The 22,428-nt window shown below is 41.7% G+C and overlaps 1 protein-coding gene across 1 annotated transcript in view; it reads right to left on the bottom strand.

Moving 5' to 3' along the window:
* Positions 1–1,383: 1,383 nt before the first annotated feature.
* The window catches only part of LOC137334998 (bcl-2 homologous antagonist/killer-like), a 33,250-nt gene continuing 12,205 nt past the window's right edge, over positions 1,384–22,428 (bottom strand). Inside the window, exons 4-7 of the mRNA XM_068000087.1 lie at positions 12,040–12,184; positions 10,408–10,551; positions 9,426–9,606; positions 1,384–3,263 (exon numbers count right to left, since the gene is read on the bottom strand). Coding sequence (XP_067856188.1) covers positions 3,159–3,263; positions 9,426–9,606; positions 10,408–10,551; positions 12,040–12,184 — 575 coding nt within the window. The 3' untranslated portion in view covers positions 1,384–3,158. The remainder of the gene's footprint in view (positions 3,264–9,425; positions 9,607–10,407; positions 10,552–12,039; positions 12,185–22,428) is intronic.

Here is a 22,428-nt window from a genome sequence, read left to right as displayed (position 1 = left end):
TATCTACCTTGATGTGCGTTAAGACTTCCAGCACCTCCCTCTCTGTAATATGTACACTCCTCAAGACATCACTATTTATTTCCCCATGTTCCCTAACATCCATGCCTTTCTCAACCGTAAATACCGATGTGAAATATTCATTTAGGATCTCACCCATCTCTTGTTGATCCTTAAGAGGCCCTACTTTCTCCCTAGTTACTCTTTTGCCCTTTATGTATTTGTAGAAGCTCTTTGGATTCTCCTTTGCCTTATCTGCCAAAGCAATCTCATGTCCCCTTTTTGCCCTCCTGATTTCTCTCTTAACTCTACTCCGGCAATCTCTATACTCTTCAAGGGATCCACTTGATCCCAGCTGCCTACGCATGTCATATGCCTCCTCCTTCTTTTTGACTAGGGCCTCAATCTCCCAAGTCATCCAAGGTTCCCTACTTCTACCAGCCTTGCCCTTCACGTTATAAGGAATGTGCTTACCCTGAACCCTGGTTAACACACTTTTGAAAGCCTCCCACTTACCGGACGTCCCTTTGCCTGCCAACAGACTCTCCCAATCAACTTCTGAAAGTTCCTGTCTAAAACCATCAAAATTGGCCTTTCCCCCATTTAGAATTTTAACTTTTGGGCCAGACCTATCATTCTCCATAGCTATCTTAAAACTAATGGAATTATGATCACTGGTCCCAAAGTGATCCCTCACTAACACTTCTGTCACCTGCCCTTCCTTATTTCCCAAGCGGAGGTCAGGTTTTGCCCCCTCTCTAGTCGGGCCATCCACATACTGAATGAGAAATTCCTCCTGAATACACTCAACAAATTTCTCTCCATCCAAGCCCCTAATGCTATGGCTGTCCCAGTCAATGTTGGGAAAGTTAAAGTCCCCTACTATTACCACCCTATTTTTCTTGCAGCTGTCTGTAATCTCCTTACATATTTGCTCCTCAATTTCCCGTTGACTATTTGGGGGTCTGTAGTACAATCCTATCAAAGTGATCTCTCCCTTCTTATTTTTCAGTTCTACCCATATAGACTCAGTGGGCGAACCCTCGGATATATCCCCTCTCACTACTGCCGTGATGTTCTCCCTAATCAAGAACGCAACTCCCCCTCCTCTCTCACCTCCTGCTCTATCTTTCCTATAGCATCTATAAATGTGGACATAGGAATGTATAATGGAAAAGCTAACACAAAAGTGTGACAAAAAAGTGTAAAAAGGAAGTAAGCTTTTATAGACAGGACATGCACACACACGTAAGGTTTTTATTAAGATATAAATAGGTTTGTGGATAGATAGTTAGACAGACATGGATAAAATGCTATTTCACTCTGAATAATGTGTTATTTAACATAGAAAATATCACAGGAATTTAATATAATGTCATTTCATTTAGCAAAACATCACACTCAATGGTCACCATTTCAGCTTGTTTTTTACTGAACAAAATAGGCAAAGGCCTGTTATACAGGATGTCACCTAGGTTGAAAAGAGTAAGAGAAGAGATGACAGAAATCAGGAAGTCATGGTGGGGTTTTAAAAGCCTGTAGATTGTAAGAGGAAGGGAGGTGTAATGGGAGGAGCACAGTTTGCATCCCCGACTTCTTTCTTCTCTGGACACAGCTGAGCTCCTTGCTCGTTTACTCTGGTTGAATGAAACACCAGACACAATATAGGGGGAGGCAGGGGTGAAAAGAAATTTATTACAACAAATCAGTAGGTAACACATCACAACAGAATGACTCTACTCTGCTCACTCAGTACATCAATTACAATACTACAATTCTACCACATTCCAAGCAAACACCACTTCCAAAAACACATCCCTCTAGTAATGAACTGTTATGTTCACAATAGTGTTGCCTGTGAATCCCATGGTGGTTTTGTTTTGTTTTGACCCATAGAAGAAAGACTTTAGTAATCAGGTTTTCATCTTCTGGAATGTCCATTATACTACCCAGGCATACCTTTCAAAATCGTTCAAATTTGCTGTGATGGGCTGTGTTTAATCAAGCTGGCTCCCTGCTTTTCAGCTTTTCTTACATTTCCCTGAAGTGAAATCACACTGTGTGATATTAGTATGCAAAACATTTAATCGCCTTGATTTTAACTTGGGGCAAGAGTGCAGTTAGGGTTAGTAGCCAGGGCATGCAGTAAACCCGCATCACAGCATGCGGGAGGCCCGGAGAGATTTTAACTCCTAAGCTTCATTTCCATATTAAAGGTCGGACTCCAGCCCAAACCTGGCGGGAATCGTTAAGTGGCCAGCGGGCGGGAGTGGGATTTCAGGGGGGACACATGGAAGAGGTCCCCATCACTAAGATAAGTGGGTGGTCGGGAGGAAGCCTGGGGCAGAAGAGGCCCAATGTTTCTTTGTGGGATTCAGAGAAGCACGGCTGCTCCTCCTGGCCCATAATGAAACCATAAAACTTTTTTTTTTTTAAACTTATCTTCCGTTCCTGCTTGCCACCAAGTTTCTCTAGCAGGTCCAGCACTCAACGCAACCCGGGGCTAAAATCACTCGGGAGTTAAAATGGCGGCGGGCGGGAGCACGATGCAAATATTCTATTTCAACCTGCCATCTCGCCCTGCTTTTGTTGGGTTCGTGGGTTAAAAACAGTGATAATGTATTTGTATGACATTCTGTTGTGTCCTGTTGGATAGAGGTATTAATCCAAACAGGTTAATACCACTATCAAAATCACGAACGAAGCATTGTACACCAATACCATACATCACAATTTCACCCACTGGAAGTTCTATCTGGTAATACGCAGCCATCTTTTTAAACTTTTTATGTAATTTTAATTTTTCTTGAGGTATCTAGTCCAATACAATGGTGTTACCAAAATCATCATTGTAATCTTCACCTAACAGAAGGAACTACAACAAACACCCACTTAATCAATCCATGTAGACAGTTACCAGTAACAGCCACACATTAAATTTCGTTATATTATATTTTTAAAGTTTAGAAAATGTAAGTGTGGCCCAGCACTTTTCCCCAAAAAAAACGTCAATATCCAAAGCAAAAATATTTGGAAAACATTATTTCTATTATTCAAATTTGACAATAAAAAAATCTCCACCACCTGGGTGAAGTAATCCAGCAGATATGCTGCTTGGCCTAAGACCAGCTTTGACGATCCAGCACAGCACTTGGGACTATTCATGGTTTGTAAATCTGGTGGGCAATCGCCACGCCCAGCATGACGGCCACAAAGATTCCAAACAGCCACTTCAGGTTGGCATACTCGATGGAAAGGGCAGTGGTCTGTAAAAAAGAAAAAGAGAAAATAAAACACCAGTCATCAAACTGTCAGTTACAAGTTGCAGCCTCTCTGGTGCTGGGCTTCTTATGCAGCAGAAATTTAATAAAACATAGGTGTGCAGTTCCTCCACTTGAATTTCAGTATGGGGGATAAAATTGGATAGGGCCTGTTTTTGGGTGGGGGTAGCGCGATCCGCTATTACCCCACATCCAAAGGCCCCTGCACAGGCAGGACGAGACTTTTGTCAGGCCTGAGGACTTACCTGCAATCTGCGTTGGAAATCAGGGTTGAACGAGGATTCCCTGCAATTCACACTTTCCACCAGAAGGGGGAAGCTCTGATCTCTTAAAGGCAGGCTGTTTCTTAAAATTCTCTTAAAAGTAGCTGGTACCTGTTATTTGCTGAAAATAACAGTCCGCTGTCTGCACGGAGTCAGACATCACACATGTAAAACACAGATGCAGCTCCCGTCCCTATGTTTACAAACTAATGAGTTATGTTAAAACATTGAATAAAGGTTGCGCACTACTAAATCCCACATCCTCCAATCTGCATGGCAGACCTCACCAATCTGCCGATCTGAGTTGGTACCAGACCTGCGAGAGTTCATGCACCAAGGTTCTCTGCTGAGCACTAGAGACCTCGGTGCAAGAGGTGGACAGAAGGAGGGACATCCCATATCCGCCGGGGGAAGGGGGAGGGGGGAGCAAGAGACCCTCCAGACATATACCCAAAAGGCAGTGGGAGGGAGCGGGGGACGAAGTCAATGCCAGGCGCACAGCACCACGAACATGGATGCAGTGCAGGAAGAAGCTCAATGCTTTGACATGAGTGGTCAAGGTGAATGAGGTCAACTGTCAAGTGGCATCTCCTATCAACTGCACCACGCACTACACCCCCCATCACCCACATACCAACGAACTCTTTCAATCAGTACTCAACTCTTCCAATCAGATGTTTCCTCTCACCCTTACACATTACCACTGTTGCAAGCCGCCCAACCAAAACTCACAGGCCACACACACTGGCAGCTATTCAACCATGACAGGCACATCATCCAGACACACATCCCGCTTTCTTGCAGGAGAAGGTGGTGAAAATCAGGAGGCAGCAAGTGGCAGTGGCATTTAGCCCCTTGACCCTATTCTGCCATTCAATGAACACGGTGGACCTGTGACCTAACTCCATATACCCCCCCTAGCCACATATCCTTTAATACCCTTGGTTCACAGAAATCTATCAATCTCAGATTTAGAATTCACAATTGAGCTAGTGTCAACTGCCGTTTTCAGATGAGCGTTCCAAACTTCTCCCACCCTTTGCATGTAGAAGCATTTCCTAACTTCATTCCTGCACGTCCTGGTTCTAAATGTTAGGCTACATCCCCTAGTCCGAGTATTCAAGTATAGGAGACCTCCAAAATGTCGTGGCAGCCAGAAGCAATAATCCAGCCACCATCCCGTAAATCCTGCATGGTCCCTTTAAATAGCGTTGGTGGGGGTCCTCCAGGCACTCTAAGACACGTTCAAATGGTCGGGTTTAAGACTGTGCATTGAATTGAGTGTTATGTCCCAAAATGGTATCTATCACTTTAAATCAGCATTGCACACTGATTGTATCCCTTTTCTCCTCACTTTACATGCGTCCGGCATTTGTTATCTGCTCCTGTGCTAACTCCTATACCAAGATGGCATCCGGCACACATCACGCTGGAAACGTGCGTGTGCAGCCAAGACACCATCTTGGCACTTCGGGAGGCGGCGTAGTGCCAAAACAACAGCCCCACAGGGCCCAATTTAGCGCCCCAAGTTTTTAATCCGAAAAGGAAGGAGGCAGTGCTTGATCTAGCTCTCGGAAATGAAATGGGGCAAGTAGGTAATGTGAGTGTTGTGGAAACATTTAGGAAAGAGTGACCACAACATAAGTTGTGAACGCACAGGTTCAATCTAAAAGTTGAAAACGAGGGAATAATCAAACATAAAGGAATTTGACCGGCAAAGAAAGCTGATCAACAGGATAAAAAGGGAACTAACCTAGGAAAATTGGAAAGAAAAATTGACAAAGGTGGCAGTGGACAACCGATGGGAAACATTCAATAAGGAGAAGATTACAGTACAAACCTGACATATTCTCACAAGAAGAAACAGAGTCGCAGCAAACGCTGGAGTTCCTTGGGTGAATAGAGACATTGAACTTGAAAAGAGGTACATGACAAATTCAGTGCTAACAGCACAAAAATAATCAAAATGGAAGCAAAAAAAGAGAGAGTAAAGTATCTAAAAACATATAAAAAGTGAAAGAATAGTTAAAAAAGAGTAGGGTCAACAAGATGAAAAAGGAAATCCTCTTATGAAGGAATAGCAGAGATACTTAATAAGTACTTTGCCTCAGTTTTCACAGAAGAGTTTTATAGTGGGAATGAAAAGGCACAAGAGGAGGAGGTGGAGCAATTAGATAGGATAGCTATAGACAAGGAATTAGTACTGAAAAAAATTGATGGAACTCAAAGCAGACAAGGCACTGGGCTCTAATCCCACAATTTTCAGGAAAGTCAGGAATTGGCAGAGGCTGTGACCACAATCTTTGAAATTCTTGGATATGGAAATTGTGCCATTGGAGCTTTGTCACTGTAACTCCTGTTTAAAAAGGGATAAACCAGGTAACTATTGTCCAGTCAGCCTAATCGGTAGTAAGCTTCTGGAGGCCGAAATACAGAATAAAATTAATACACAGCTAGAAAGTCATGGGTTAATTGAGGTCAGCAAGCATGAATTTGTAAAAAGCACGTCCAAGCTGACAAATTTAATGAGTTTGTTAAGAAAATAAGAGTGTTTTGATAAACTAAAAACAGTAGATATATATGGATTATCATGAATGCCTAGTAGATTTAATAGATATTAGATGAAATTTAATGTGGGGAATATGAGTTAACACATTTTAGGAAGGTGAATAAGGAGAGGAAATGTAGACCAAATGGTAACACTTTGAAAAGAGTAGAGGAGCAGAGAGACTTAGGAGATCAGATAGACAAATATTTCAAAGTAGCAGGACAAGTTTTTATACATTCTTGGGATGTGGGTGTCACTTACAAGGCTGGCATTTACTGCCCATCCCTAGTTGCCCTAAGAAGGTGGTGGTGGGCCTTCTTCGTCAATCGCTGATGGCTTGCTAAGTCACTTTAGAGGGCAGTAAGAGTCAACCACCACTGGTGTGGGACTGGAGCCACATATAGGCCAGATCAGGTAAGGATGGCAGGTTTCCTTTCCTTAGGGACATTAGTGAACCAGTTGGGTTTTACCGTCAATCCAAAAGCTTCATGGTTACTTTTACTGATAAAGAAGTAAAAAAATCATATGGACCGAAGGTTTTATAAACAAAGTATAAAAACCTATACAGCCATAGTTAGAATATTGTGTCCAATTTTGAGTGCTCTACTTTAGGAAGAATGTTAAGGCTAAGGAAGGGTACAGAAGAGATTCACTAAGATGATCCAGGAATGAGAAGACACGGGAGAAACTGGGGCTCTTATCATTAGAACAGAGAAAATTAAGAGGAGATCGGATGGAGATGTTCAACATTATGAAGGGTTTTGATAAAGTGAATAGAGAAAAATTATTTTCAATGGTCAGTGAGTCAATAGCTAGAGGGCATAAATCTAAGACCAAAAAAAGGAGAATTATATATATTTTTTTACACACAGAGGATTGATAGGACATGGAATGCCTTACCAGAAACAGTGGTGGAAGCAGAATCCAAAATAGCTTTTAAAAGGGAAGTGAATCAAAAATTTGAAAAAGAAAAATTTCAAGGGGTACAGGGCAGGGGAATAGGATTAAATAGATAGGTCTTTCAGAGAGCCAGCACAGGCACCGTGAACTAATTGGCCTTCTTCTGTGCTGTAAAATTCTGTGATTTCACTTGGTGCAATGTCAACAATATTTATTGTAAAGGTTGCAGGAATTGATAATGAGGAGAGCAGTAATTTACAGTAAAGGCATCACTAAAAAAAAGTATCTGATCATTTATCTGATTGCTGTTTGTGGGACCTTACTGTGTGCAAATAGGCTGCTGCATGTCTCTACATTACAACAGTGACCACACTTCAAGAGTACTTTATTGGCTGTGAAGCGCTTTGGGATGTCCTAAGGATATGAAAGGCGCGATATAAATACAAGTTCTTTCTTCTTTCTTTCTGTGATAATGGGGTGGGATACAGGAATGTGACTGGTACTATAGTAACACTGCTTTTTATTGTACAAGTATTCCAATTTCTTGCCTCTATTGATTATAATGGTCCAGAAAATTATCTTAAAATAACAGAGATGCTAACAGGGCTCACCGTTATTTCAGGACAAATGGAAGAACAAGTTCCGGCGAGCGCACACACGCAGTCAAACGCGGAAATCGCTCTACCCAGATTCCCTGTCATCCAAAAGCTGCGCGGGAAGGACAGCTCCCCGGCTGTAATCAATGGACCAGTGCGAACTTGCTCTCCTGCCCAGCTGGAAACGACCTAATCTCTCCATAAAAAAGGAATGCTGGGTTTTTTAAGTTTAAACTAACTTCTAACGGTATGCGAAGCCTTAATGACTGCCAAACAACCTCTCTGGCACTGAAAATTAATTTTTAAGAATGTGGAGTCTCATTACTTCCGATTTTAATTGTTGTTGGACATTTATAAAAGAAATGTTTTTTTTAACTTTTTCTTTCTGTCTCCTGATTTGATATTTCTTACTCTCTCTTTATTTCGCTTGATCTAACTGATTTTACTGTTGTAGCTTGCATTTCTTGGTTCTGAATGCATGGCTTGTCAAGGATGCTTCAAGATGATTTGTTGAGGGGAGAGAGAGACCCTTTCCCCACTCTCACAGCTCACAGAAGCCCGGGAAAGGCGGCTGCACTTTTTTTGGCTCCCCATTGCAGCAAGTTGGCGTCCAGAACCTCACAGATAGTTTGCGGGTGAGTTTTAATCTAACTAACAGCGGGCACCATTCATTCGCTGCTCAGTGCAATTTCTGGGCCATTGATTATGATTAAACGCTATAGTTAGAATCTGCAATTATTACAACTCTGTATGCTACTATCATTTGCATGCGCAAGTGCCTTGCGTATTTTTAGAACTACTTTAGACCCAAAGTCTGTCTATAATGGATATAGCGTGAGTGGCCAAGCTGTGTACCTGGCAAGACCTTTAGTGTAGTTACAGTGATTAAAACGTAAGTAAATACAGCATCATAAACACACCCATATAACAGAAACTCCAATGGAAACAAAATCAACCTCAGCAGCTGCCGTCCATAATTACCTCAGAGCAGCTCAGTGCTGACTATGGGAAAGGAACGGTAAAATGAATCATCGAACAGCCCATAGAATTTCAAGTATCAGTAACCACAATAGGTACAGCTAATATTACAATTTTCAATGCAGTTTATATACAAATATTATTAATATGCCATGGGTTACATTGATTCCATTTTGATTAAATAATTTCCAAAAATGTGGTATAAATTATAATTTTGTCAAGAGAAAATGAGTTTATTTCAAATTCTCATATGGGACAGAATTTTTCTTCTTGTTTTTGGGTGTAAAGGATCACCTGGGTGCGGCGCATAGAGAAAGGTCAGGTGGGGAAGATTGCGCGAGTGCGATACTGCACACCCAACTTTCCATCCATTCAAATGATACTCTGTGCCAGGTGGAAGATGCAGTTTAAAGTGGAGTAGAGTGAGAAGAAAAACAAGGAATGGGAATATACACTCAATGGAAAAATGCTGGAGTGTAAGCAGAGAGACCATTACCCATCTGGAGATTAAAACTAGTAGCCTTTCCATTTCTGCCCCTTCCCCCAATTACAAATATGGATTCAAATATTCTTGATAAGTTTTGACACCTTTACACACCCAGCAAGGTGATAAAACATTTTTGTTCGTCAGGATTTCTTCAAACCCAAACCTTCCCAATTAAACTCTAATATTCCCTGCACAAGCTTATAACTCATTGGATGGAATCTGTCTCTGTTTTCTTTCGGAATTTCTTGTTTTAACAAAAAACAGCAGGGAAAGACTAAACGCAATGAGTTGAAACATTCTGGAAGGATACCTTTACTACATGAGGCAGAAATACAACTACTAATAATACATTCCCACATCACAATATATACGTACCCAGCCTCCCTGCTCAACAATCCATTGAGCAATTTGGTTCTTTGCAATAAACTTTGCAGCAGATTTTGTAACTTTGCCAAAACATTCCATAATTCCTCTCTGGTAGACACAAGTCACCATTTTGTAGCCAAAACTCAACAGAGCGATAGTTTGGCCCCAGTTTATTCCATTGTCAAATAATCTGTGTAGTAGAAAATGGATACACTTTAACATAACAAAAATGTTATATTTGATCAGTTAGTGTTGTATATTTACATCATTAATGATATCAATACAGCAGTATTAGTTAATAGTTGTATTATTTTCTAAAACAAGACTAACATAATCTGCGTACGAGATTGACATATTTACACTGCGCAAACCCACAAAATATTCCTTTTGTAATTTTTTAAAGTTTCCTTTAGTCTTTCATTTTGTTTTCTTTTACTATCCAGATTCTTTTAGTCTTGCTTTCAGTCTCCACATTCTTTATTTGTTCTGTGAAGATATCTGAAGATTCAGTTGGTCACCTTCTCTGGAAAATAGGTCTGAAACGAAAGACTAAAAATATACAGGACTAAATAAGCACTAACTGTCTGGCTGCAAGGAGTACTTGTTGAGGTTGGTGCTGGGATTGCATTGCTACTGAACTGGATCACACCAGACCTTCAGTAATTAAACTCCAGATAGAAGGATCAACTTCCATTTATATAGCACCTTTAATGTAGTAAAACATCCCAAGGTGCTTCACAGGAGCATAATCAGGCAAAAATTGACACCAAACCACATAGGGAAATATTAAGAGAGGTAAACAAAAGCCTGGTCAAAGAGGTAGGTTTTAAAGAGCGTCTTAAAGGAGGAGGGACAGGTAAAGAAGCGGAGAGGTTACGGGAGGGAATTCCAAAACTTAGGGCCTTGGCAGCTGAACGCACAACAACTTTTTGATCATTGCTACTTGTTATCTTTTTTATGGCAATTATTGACTACATCATTGGAAACCTACCTTTCAGCAACTCTGCAGAAGGACTGAAATCCATTTTCAGATGCGAGAGGAAGATATGCCCGCATACCTTGATATTCCCTGTTCTTTCGATGATTGAGCTCATCTCCAATGATTGCCAGCTGACGTCCTATTTCCACAGTGGAACTGTGAAGACAACATTAAAACTCACTGTTTGAAAAGTACAGTTTCATTTTATATAATGTCAATTAAAATAAGAATCTTTGCATCCTAATGACCACCAAGTAAAATTTGTTGACAAATCCATTTAACTCCATTTAGTTTCTTCCATTCATAGCTGCTATTTACTGTCCTTCTCCACCCCGGCCTACCACCACGGGTATACTTAAGTAACTCAGAGTGTAGGCCTTTGCTGGGACTTTACCCTTAATACCGTGGTAATAATTAAGTACCAGAACTAAAACACTTCTGGGATACTCCTCTATTTCACCTTAAAGCTGAATCACGTGGTACCCATCTCAAGTTTGACATTTATACATAGGCAAAAAGGGTTCTCAGCCTCAAACATCAATCATTAGCTTTCTATCTTAGTGCCTATAATTTTATCTCTAACACACTCAAGCTTGTGTCATACTCAAAGCTAACAATGCTTTTTGGTAGTATGTGGAATCAGGGTTGGAGTTGATGGTCATGAAATATTAAAGATGTTAAACCATTCAAATTATGGCGATACTTTATATCATTATTTTCCCCTAGGACATGCTCAGATTGACATTTTACTGTCTGTGTCGTGACAATTGAATTAAACAGCAGAACTTACTGTTGTGTGCAATATTTCAACGGTAAGTTCAGAATTTTAAATTTTATATTTCACAAAAGGTTTCCAGAAATGGATTTTTACAACATTGAGGCCTGAATTTTGCATTTGAGGGTAAACTAGGGTAAAGTTTCTGCCGGATTGTAGATCACTCCTCTCTACTCTACCTGTACTGACCAGGCTGGAACTCTTGACCTGCCAATTCATTTTCCAGTTGGAGGCTACTTCTATGTTCCCTCTCTTTTCATATTGACCAGAGTTGGAGCCCGATCCTCAGAAGAGCAGGTCTACAGCTGTGTGTTCAAAGAAAATGTGCACACAGTTGAAACACAGCCCCTACTATCTTCTCTGATGGATTTTTGTGTCTGTTCCACACGGTTGGTGAGCACAAAGAAAAAATGCCGCTACAATGCCTGAAGTTGCCTGGGTGGACATTTAAAATGTAAATATAGTGATTGTTACCAGAACACGACCAATAATTGCAATAACCAATTGGCATGTGACAGTCTACTACACGTCAAGAGTTCAGAGATTTTTCCAGATACCATAAAAGTACAATGCCCTGGAGTAAATAGAATTTTTAATGTTACAGTATGAAAATGTTGTAGTAAGGTGCTAAGAATCATTTGCAATAATGGAAAAATACATCTTCATTAATGCAAGCTCTCATTGCAACTCTGCCAAGATAAAAGTCTGTTTGTAGTATCCATTTTAGATGCATTATAATTTCTTGGTTGATTGTACATTCCATTACATTTGTAAATGCACAGATTTCACATACTTGACCCACAGTGTACTCTGTATGAAAACATTACTAAAATATTTTGTATTTAGCAATGGAATCACATTCCATATACCTGGGGCATGTCTGCAACTGGTCTGCAAATGCTGACGTGGCAGACACTATCACTCCTTTCTCCGCATTCTCTTCCACCTCATTCTGATATCGATGGTAGACATAGTTCTGAAAGGCGTCCTCTGCTTCTTCCGCCTTGTCCTGCTCTGTGTGTGGAAGAAAAAAAGTGTAAAGTGATCAAATCAGGTAGGAACAAATAAAGGCAAAGTATCTTAGTGCCTGTCTACTACTTTACAACGGTTATATATGTCACCTTGCCATGAACAATATATTAGGGTATATTTTCTAGTCCTGGCACGTAAGGCAGAGCACTGTAAATTTTGTACTTGCAGGTTTCTGAAGCGACCAAACCCACACAATCTTCTGGTGTTAGCTCATTAGTTATTCTTGGTTAATGCCCTGCCTGGATTGGGTCTGATCATGGGCTCTCATTTAAAACTGGGAATGGGAAATGAAAGCAACTGCAGCTCTTAAAGGACTGCCATTGTATCTAAGGGTAAGATTTTTTTTTTGGTCAGGCAGAAAATCTTGGGCCCAAAAATCTGGCAATTCATGTAACTTAATGGATGTTGCCAAACACCTCCATTCAATGATGCAACTGCTCCTACAGCAAAAAGGTGAAAGAGGATTGCCCTGTTGGCATACCAGGACACTCACCCAATAGGAGAGCTATGAAGGAGGAGATAACATAAAGGATGAATGCAGTCTCCACCATCCAGAGGAAGTTTGCCAGCCTCAGGAAATCTGCTAAGAGGAAGCTAGCCAGCATTTTCCTACACCAAGTAGATGGACAAAGTACGCAAAACAAAAAAGGTTTCCTTTCTACCAGTTGCATATTGACTGAGGCTGCATGCAAAACACTTAAACAGCATTATGCAGCTCTTTCATAGCTTCGCTTGCCGATGATGCAGCACAGCAAACTTTCTAACTTGTCACTTAAAACTGGAACTGTTGTTACAGTGAGCCCACCAAGCAAGCTTGCCACAAAATCTAACAGCATATTGCATATTCATTAACTCACACACACATTGGGATGCAGGGTGGGCACTTGGATGTCACTGTACAGACGGTTCAGACTTCAAACATCTCAACGCTGGTTTACAGCATAGGGGAGCAAACCCGTATGGGAGAGGGGACCTACAATTTTAAGCTGTTAAGTGCTTTTGAAGAGACAATTGCAAATCCTGTGACTAGAGCGTAGGAGGAGAGCAGGTTGAAACTGGAGGTCTAACTCAAGCTCAGGATGATGGTAGACCTTTTCTTGTTATTCTTCCTCTCCATACTCATCAGCTCACTCACACACACACATTCACTCCCCAGCACTATGGCACAGAGTATATAGCCATGTGAACATTATTTGAACTGCCTGACCTTCACTGACCATTTTATAAAGGCAATCTGAGTGCAATATCCATGAGACAAAAACAGGGAATCGCGTGACTGTTCATTATCACGCTATTAGATTCCATTATAATATTGAAATTAATTTTGTGCAAGGATCCTTTACGCTCGCTTAAAAGGGCAGCTATGCATGGAAAGAGGTAGTAGACTCACAAAAGGAATTCTTCTGTCATACTGAAACGAGACATTCTGTAGAAAAGACCCCCCCTCCCCCTCCCTTTACCAGGGTATATGCCAAACTAACCAAATGGAACAACCTGCCCGTATCGCCCTTGGATAGGGTGAATATTCTCTCCTGGCTTCTCCACCTATTTCAGATGCTGCCTGTCAAGGTACCAGCTTGACTATTCCGTGGCCTGGATGGTTCCATCTCCAAGTTCCTTTGGGTGGGCAAATGGCCACAAATACCTCCAGCTTCCAAAAGAAGAGGGAGGACTCAGTCTCCCAAATTTCAGACAATACTACTGCACAGCTCAGACCCATGTGATTGTGGTCTATAGCCGCCCCCTAATAAAACCTGTAGCTAGGAATGGAAGTCTGGACCTCCTCCCGATCCCTCTACATAGTCTACCATTCATACAACCTCAGAGGAGACCAAGAGATGCCCAGATTGCACCTCACTGTCATTACAACTCTCTCAATCTGCAGTCAGGTCTGTGTCTCCCTAAAGATCCCACTTGGCTGATCTGCTCTCTCCCCAATATGGCACAATGGGGAGCAATCAGGGGGACTTATCTCAGTTAGATACAGCCTGGATCTAACCAGTTGCCGAGCTGCATTACTGATATATTGTTGCACTTAATTGGTGTTAAGGTAACATCGTCCAATTTGGATGCTCATGATACATAATCTACCAAGTATAATTTTGATGGCCACAACTTAAACAGATTGTTGTGCATAGATCACTTATTTCCCAATTTATCTTCCATTTATATAATAGATAATGACTGAAATTTATACCATGTAAAAACATTTTAACCTAAACTTTAAAAGTTGCAGTGTCTTGCATATTGTGACCTCTTGTGGTATGGTCTGGTGACATGCTGTACTGTCATTTTGAGATTGGAGCTTGAAAAGAGAAGTAATGTTGAAAGTTTCAATAAACACTGCCTTTGCTGCTTGGTGGAAGCTTCTATATTTAAAATAATTATAAGAAAACTAATGATGATTACAGATTGTTCACCAGAGAATAGACGATCACCAATTTTATGGAACAAATTACAATTTGAAAAAAAAAACTCCCCTCAATAGAGACTAAACCACTGCTATAAACTCAACACAGATTGCTGGAGTTCCAATCCAGCAGGAGTCCTGGTATAGCTTTTGTGCCCTGCACCGATCCCATTCTTCCCTAATCTTCCCAGGCCAGGCTAATTATACTGCGTGTGTCATTCAAGGCCATAGCATCCAACATTTTACATTATCTCCTATGATAGGTTATCAGGCCCCTGCTAGTCTCCTCACAATTGTCACTTCTGGATCATTAGAAAAACAAGTGATTCTCATCAGACCCGATAGCAGCATCTTTCAACACATCTTCCTTCCATCTCTCACATAACATACAAACATATGAAAGTGATGGGCAGGAAAAGACCATCTGCTCCATCAGGCCTGCCCCACATAGTTTATATATCTTCAGCATTATGATGAGACACCCCCTATCCAATAGCAGCCATGTAACCAACTATGTCCTTCTATCCAGTCCTCCAGCATGACCCAGGTACATGCTAACTGTATACAGTATTAGCCTGTGACAGTTACCAAGCCCCAGCCCACTTTTTATTAATTCAAAAAAAATGTTGATGTAAAAGCTGTGGAGAATGATCAGTGACTCCTGAGGGACTAGTGGACATTTTCTTCTACGTTGTACATACCTGGCAGCTGCTCTGATCTATGACTTTTTTGTGTTTTAGCCAAAATACATTATATAAAGTTCCCTTCCTTTTGCTGTAATCTCACTTGGTCACACACCAGACAAAGCTGACTGCACAATGGAATATAAACAGAACAAGGCCTACTGAAGTTTACACAATGTACTTTTCCCCTCCAGGCACAAGCAAACAGCAACAGATGCAAACTCAACCGAATGCATATTTTAAGTTTCCATGAAAACAAGTACCGCCCCTATTGTTAGACTAACTGCCATTTTTATGATCTTTCATTTGTATTTGTAAAGTATTTGCAGCATCTGCAGTACTTTGCTTTTTATTTTATTATTTAAAAAACCTGTCAGGTGGTAGCTTGGCAGACCAGGCCTCAGGCATTTGGTCTCGTGTTAGGATATGGCAGGTAAAATCTTCAACCATTCAGTCTCCCAGTTGACAGTCAATTTCAAATCCTAGCACAGTTTAAATGCCGACTTATGATCTGAGAAAATATTACTTTAAATGATTGGTAGTTACTGGAAATGTTCTGATTTAGTGTTTTTTTATATAATAAGTGGATAGTGTCACATCCTGAAGCTTCCAAAACCTTCTCAACACATTTGGAACTTTTCAGTGGCATGTATAAGGAAAACGAAAGTCTCCCAGCAAGTAGAATTATACTCGGGATAGAGTTGCACCCAGGACGGTGTTGTACCGGGGTCAGAGTTGTAGCTGGAGCTGTACCTGGGGTGGAGTTGTACCCAGGATGAAACTGCAGTTGGAGTTATACCCAGGATGGTGTTGTGCCCTTGACAGAGTTGTGCCCAAGACAGAGTTGCAGCTAGAATTGTACCTGGGATGAAACTGTACCCAGGATGGAACTTTTGGAAGAATTTTGAAAATGCAACCTGTAGATTTAAAGAAAAGGTTAATCTAGTAAGTATTAAAACAGATGCGATGAAAAGCTGATTTTAAATAACTGCATTAACCAGGCAGTCCATTTTCTCTGGTGTCCTGGGGAGGTTCCCAATGGACATCCACAGCATTTAAATTTTCCCTCCCCTCTCCCAAAGTGAAGGACCCGTGCACTTTTTAGCATTGGTCACTGGGTAGCAATCAGGATCTATATTGTTTAGTTCTTTTTTATTCATTCATGGGATGTGGGCATCGCTGGCGAGGCCGGCATTTATTGCCCATCCCTAATTGCCCTTGAGAAGGTGGTGGTGAGCCGCCTTCTTGAACCACTGCAGTCCGTTTGGTGAAGGTTCTCCCACAGTGCTGTTAGGAAGGGAGTTCCAGGATTTTGACACAGCGACAATGAAGGAACGGCGATATATTTCCTAGTCAGGATGGTGTGTGACTTGGAGGGGAATGTGCAGGTGATGTTGTTCCCATGTGCCTGCTGCTCTCGTCCTTCTAGGTGATAGAGGTCGCGGGTTTGGGAGGTGCTGTCGAAGAAGCCTTGGTGAGTTGCTGCAGTGCATCCTGTGGATGGTACACACTGCAGCCACTGTGCACCGGTGGTGAAGGGAGTGAATGTTTAGGGTGTTGGATGGGGTGCCAATCAAGCGGGCTGCTTTGTCCTGGATGGTGTCGAGCTTCTTGAGTGTTGTTGGAGCTGCACTCATCCAGGCAAGTGGAGAATATTCCATCACACTCCTGACTTGTGCCTTGTAGATGGTGGAAAGGCTTTGGTGAGTCAGGAGGTGAGTATTAGTATATTATTTAGTATTAGTATACTGTATTGTTCTATGTTTACCCAAATGAATCATCAGGAGAGTTCTGAATTCTATTAAAAAAAAACTAGGATGTCCGAAAAATCAACTTAGCGTAGCCTTCCTTCACGTGAAAAAATATATAACCATTGCAAGCCCAAGCAAATTAATGCAATTATCAAAGCTGGGAGAAGCAACTTCATTCTTAAGACTTCAAAAATAACAGATCCTTCTGCAAACCTCCTAGTTTCCTATTTCATCCTGAAAGACAGTTGATGTTTGCAAGCTAAAAGTTTCCATTACTTCCTGTATCACATTTTCGACCCAATTGGTAGAAGATGTAAGGGAAACAAATTGCACATTATATACATCAACTGCACTGTATAATGATGGGCCCGAACACCTGTTGAGTTAATTCTCTCCCCCCCACAACAGACAAAAGAACAGCAGCCCTCGGAGAAAATCCTTAATAAGACTTAAATATGCAAACAATAATCATGCACTAATGAGCAACTGACATCGTACCAACACAAAATACAATTGCCACATCGAATGGCAGGCTAGTGAACCGATTTATTTTGCCAATGATTTTCAAGAGTTAACCCCTCCCCTTGCTCTGGTACTTCCTCCCGTTGTTGTACAGTTTCATTAGCATCAGCAGAGCTCCAGTACTTTGTCCAAGCAGCTATTCTTCATGTATCTGGTAAGAATTATTGGTTCAAAACTTTTGTTTTACGCTCTGGTACTGGCTTCTAGTTAAATAAATAAATATTGTTTATCATCTAAAGTATAGACCCATTGCCACCTATGAGTACAAAATACTTTCAGTCAGTAAAGTGTTTTCATATAATGCGTAAACTATCATCACTGCATCTCACGTTTCAGTGGAGTTTAAAATGGCTTTTTCTTTATCGTGCTCTGGTATTTTTATTAAGTGTACACACAGAGGACAGAGCCAGTCAACCTGGCTGTTTTGGCTTCAAGATGTGGCTTCTTAGAAACATAGAAAATAGGAGCAGGAGTAGGCCATTCAGCCCTTCAAGCCTGCTCCGCCATTCAATATGATCATGGCTGATCCTCTATCTCAATACCATATTCCCGCTCTCTCCCCATACCCCTTGATGCCTTCCATGTCTCAAAATCTATCTATCTCTTTCTTAAATATATTCAGTGAATTGGCCTCCACAGCCTTCTGTGGTAAAGAATTCCACAGGTTCACCACCCTCTGAGTGAAGAAATCTCAGTCCTAAATGTCCTACCCCATATCCTGAGACTGTGACCTCTCGTTCTAGACCCCCCCCCAGCCAGGGGAAACATCCTCCATGCATCCAGTCTGTCTAGCCCTGGAGACGCTCTAAAATATGGATATTCGTGAAGCTAAAGACAGATTTCCAAAAAAAGGACAATGAAAAAGCTGAATAGTCACCATTGGAATCGGACACTCTTCTCCCCTCGATAGTAAACCACTGAGTAAATACACAGTCTGTGTGATACTGGATAGAGACCAGGAATATTCGAGGTTCGATAACTGGTCTCTGTTGAATTAGCTGATCTTAGCCAGGGCACTGATAGGGATGCTACAATTATCTTCAGCACCCCCCCTCCCACCCCGGGCTAAGGAGAAGAACCACTATCTAAGGATGCTGACGGGAAATGCATGTATGACAACATCACATGGGGATAGGACCAGGCATGGCTGTGAAGCTTCCCATGATGGAATAGCCAGTCGGTATTCATTCCCTTTGTTCACACATGAAGAATGGCCACTTGAGTGGGATATTGGAGGGCTGTCAGTGTCTCTGGAAGTGTACACAAGCGGGAGTCAGCAACTTTAACAGAAAAGGGGAAAACAGCTCAGCTTAGGATCAGGAATTTCAGGCCTCTCAGGGAGCAAGCAGCTCTATTATCTCTGGATTGCTGTACCTGTAAAAATTAGACTGCATTTTTAAAACATAAGAATTGTAGATCACCAATCATTTACTTTGATGATGACCTCTAGCAGGGCCGCTGAGACTACATCAGAGATTTCTGGGTCAGAGCAGTCAGAGCCATTTCTTAAACCAATAAATAGAGGCTGCAGGTAAATGTCTGTTTGGTTTGATCACAGCATGTTGCTTTGGGAGGAGAATGATGTAATGTTTACCATTCACATTGAATGACTTAGGTAATTTGACTACACAACATGTAACATAGTGTACCAGCACCCTCTGAACACAGTCCATTGCTTGCACAAGCAACTGTGTACTGCTTTAGTCAGTTCAATTTATACCTAACAGCAGTTTCTACTTCCATTTAGCAGAAATAATTCCTCCTAAATGTACACAGGTACTGCCAAAGCCTTATGTATTTTTTTAAACTATGCCTTGTACCTTTTCCCATAATCCAGCCTCCAAACCTTTAATATTTGTGAATGAAAACTACATTTATTTGACCTCATGTAATGTAGCTACCTCACAGTGACAGTATGGCCACTTTTATACTTTGTAGGTAATTACAGCGATCAGCATGAGTAACTCAACAATGCATTATGACCTCACTTGATGTGATAACATAAGAGCATGTTAAGATTCCATTAGAAGAGCTCTTCCCAATAAGAGATTTAATACCTGGGAACAATTTAATAATGCACAAAGATTGCTTCCTTTACCAGCTGCTATTTGTTTTCAGCTAAAGTGAGCAATTTCAGTGTTACACACAGTATTCAACATTCAAACATGACCTCTGAACATAACAGGATCAGGAGGACAATTTAATTTTCTTGTTTTTTTTTGTGAATTTTTGTGCTTGTCAAGATGGGGAATCTTACTGTTGAGCAAACAACAATTTTCCAATTTGGCTATTCAGTGTTGAGTACTCAGGTTAGGTTTACCATGGTTAGATGGAGGGTAAGGCTCCTTCTGCTGCGACAACGTGCTTCAGTCCCAACCTCAGAAAAGGCACCCCTTCGCATCAGTACGGTATTTTTCCATTCCCCACATCAGCCATCCTGTGGTCTCTTACTTCACAACAAAACTTATTTCACACCAAACTCCTACACCCACCAGGAGAAGAGACGTTCATCCCATTAGTCTGACTGGATTTGAACTCAGATTGTAGAGATGAACAGATAGTTGCTAAACCACCACGGTTAAATCACGCTATTCCTGATAATTTTTGTCTAACAAGCAATTTGCTTTAATAAAATGACATTTTAAATCTTGCTACAAAAATCATTAGTGAGTTTTCTAGGGACCCCACATCAAGCAGATACCAGCTCTACAAAAGCTATTCTAACAATAACATGATCCCGTGTGTGGGCTTGAAACACATGGTAATTGGAGGCCATTCAAACTGCGTCTTGTGAGGCTTCTCCAATGGCTTTCCTGAAGCAGCTCGTGTGCAGCCGAGTCATGGGTCCAGCGTCTGTGGGTTAAAGTGGACTGGGATCTTGCTCCTGGTTGCTATCCAGTCCCACCTGCTATGAGTCTAACATGTTGGCATCAGATGAGAACCAGATTAGGCTCAAATGTGATTCACCCATGGTCAAACACTGTCTAGGCTATGAAGTAAAGACAAAATATTGGAGAATGCCCCTATCCTGTGTTCACCAGCAAGGAAAGAAGATGGCAAAAGGAGAATAAATAAATAGCAACTCTTATATATAGCGTCTTTACATAATCATGTAATCGCAAGGACAATAGTGATCCTTAAAAATTATGGGCGCTAAATTGTGCCATGTAGCGCCCGTTGTTTCAGCGCAACAAGGCCTCTCCAACATCCAAGATGGTGTCTTGGATGCGCACGCCATTTCCAGTGTGACGTGCACTGGACACCATCTTGGTATAGGAGTTTGCGCAGGAGCAGATAACGAACGTTGGAATAATCTAAAATAGGTCGAAAATGGCTTCAATCAGTGTGCAACGCTGATTTAAAGTGATAGACACTATTTTGGGACCTAATGCTCAACTCAACGCACAGTCTTAACCCTGACCATCTGAACGTGTCTTAGAGTGCCTGGAGGATCCCCCAACAGCGTTATTTAAAAGGATCATGCAGGATTTACAGATTAGTGGCTGGATTATTGCTTCTGGCTTCTGGGACATTTGTAACAGTTTTTGGAGATCTGCTACACTTGAATACTAGGACGCAGGGACATAGCCTAACATTTAGAGCCAGGACATGCAGGAGTGAAGTTAGGAAATGCTTCTACACACAAAGGGTGGGAGACATTTGGAATGCTCATCTGCAGACGGCAGTTGATGCTAGCTCACTTGTGAAAGTTAAATCTGAAATTGATAGATTTCTGTGAACCAAGGGTATTAAGAGATATAGAGCTAAGGCAGGTATATGGAGTTAGGTCACAGGTCCACCATCATCTCATTGAATGGCAGAACAGGCTCAACGGGCTAAATGCCACTGTCACTTGCTGCCTCCTGATATGCGCCACCTTCTCCTGCAAAAAAGAGGAACGTGTGTCTGGATGATGTGCCTGTCATGGTTGAATAGCTGCCAATGTATGTGGCCTGTGAGTTGTGGGTGGGCGGCTTGAAACAGTGGTAATGTGTAAGGGTGAGAGGATGCATCTGATTGGAAGAGTTGAGTACTGATGGAAAGAGTTTGTTGGTATGTGGATGATGGGGGGGTGTAGTGCGTGGTGCAGTTGGTAGGAGACGCCATTTGACAGTTGACCTCACTCACCTTGACCACTCATATCAAAGCATTGAACTTCTTCCTGCACTGAATCCATGTTCGCGATGCCGTGTGCCTGGAATTGACTTCGTCCCCTGCTGCCACCCACTGCCTTTTGGGTATATGTCTGGTGGGCCTTTTGCACCCCCCATCCCCCACTCCCCACCACGGATATAAAACGTCCCTCCTCCTGTCCATCTCATGCACCAAGGTCTATAGTGCATCAGCAGAGAACCTTGGTGCATGCACTCTCGCAGACCTGGTACCAATTCAGATCGGCAGATTGGTGAGGTCTGGCATGCAGATTGGAGGATGTGGGATTTAGTAGTGCGCAACCTTTATTCAATGTTTTAACATAACTCATCAGTGTGTAAACATAGGGATGGGACCTGAATCTGTGTTTTATGTGTGCGATGTCAGATCTCCGTTCAGACTCCGTGCAATCAGTAGACTGTTACTTTCAGCAAATAACAGGTACCAGCTACCTTTAAGAGATTTCTAAGAAACATCCTCCCTTTAAGAGATTGTGCTCCCTCTGGTGGTGGAAAGTGCAAATTGCATTGATTCCACGTGCAAGGCCTGGAATGGAACACTGATTGCAGGTAAGTCCTCGGGTTGGCCGAAACTTGCGTCCTGCCTGCGCAGGGGTCATTGGGCGTGAGGTAATAGCACATCATGCTACCTGTGCCCAAAAGCGGCCCCTATCGAATTTTTCCCCCTATGTTCTTTCTATTCAGTTAT

This window comes from Heptranchias perlo, chromosome 18, assembly GCF_035084215.1.
Source record: "Heptranchias perlo isolate sHepPer1 chromosome 18, sHepPer1.hap1, whole genome shotgun sequence".
In the NCBI taxonomy this organism is placed as follows: Eukaryota; Metazoa; Chordata; class Chondrichthyes; order Hexanchiformes; family Hexanchidae; genus Heptranchias; species Heptranchias perlo.
The sequence above is the reverse complement of the archived record's forward strand: the minus strand, read 5'-3'. Positions and strand labels throughout refer to the sequence as shown.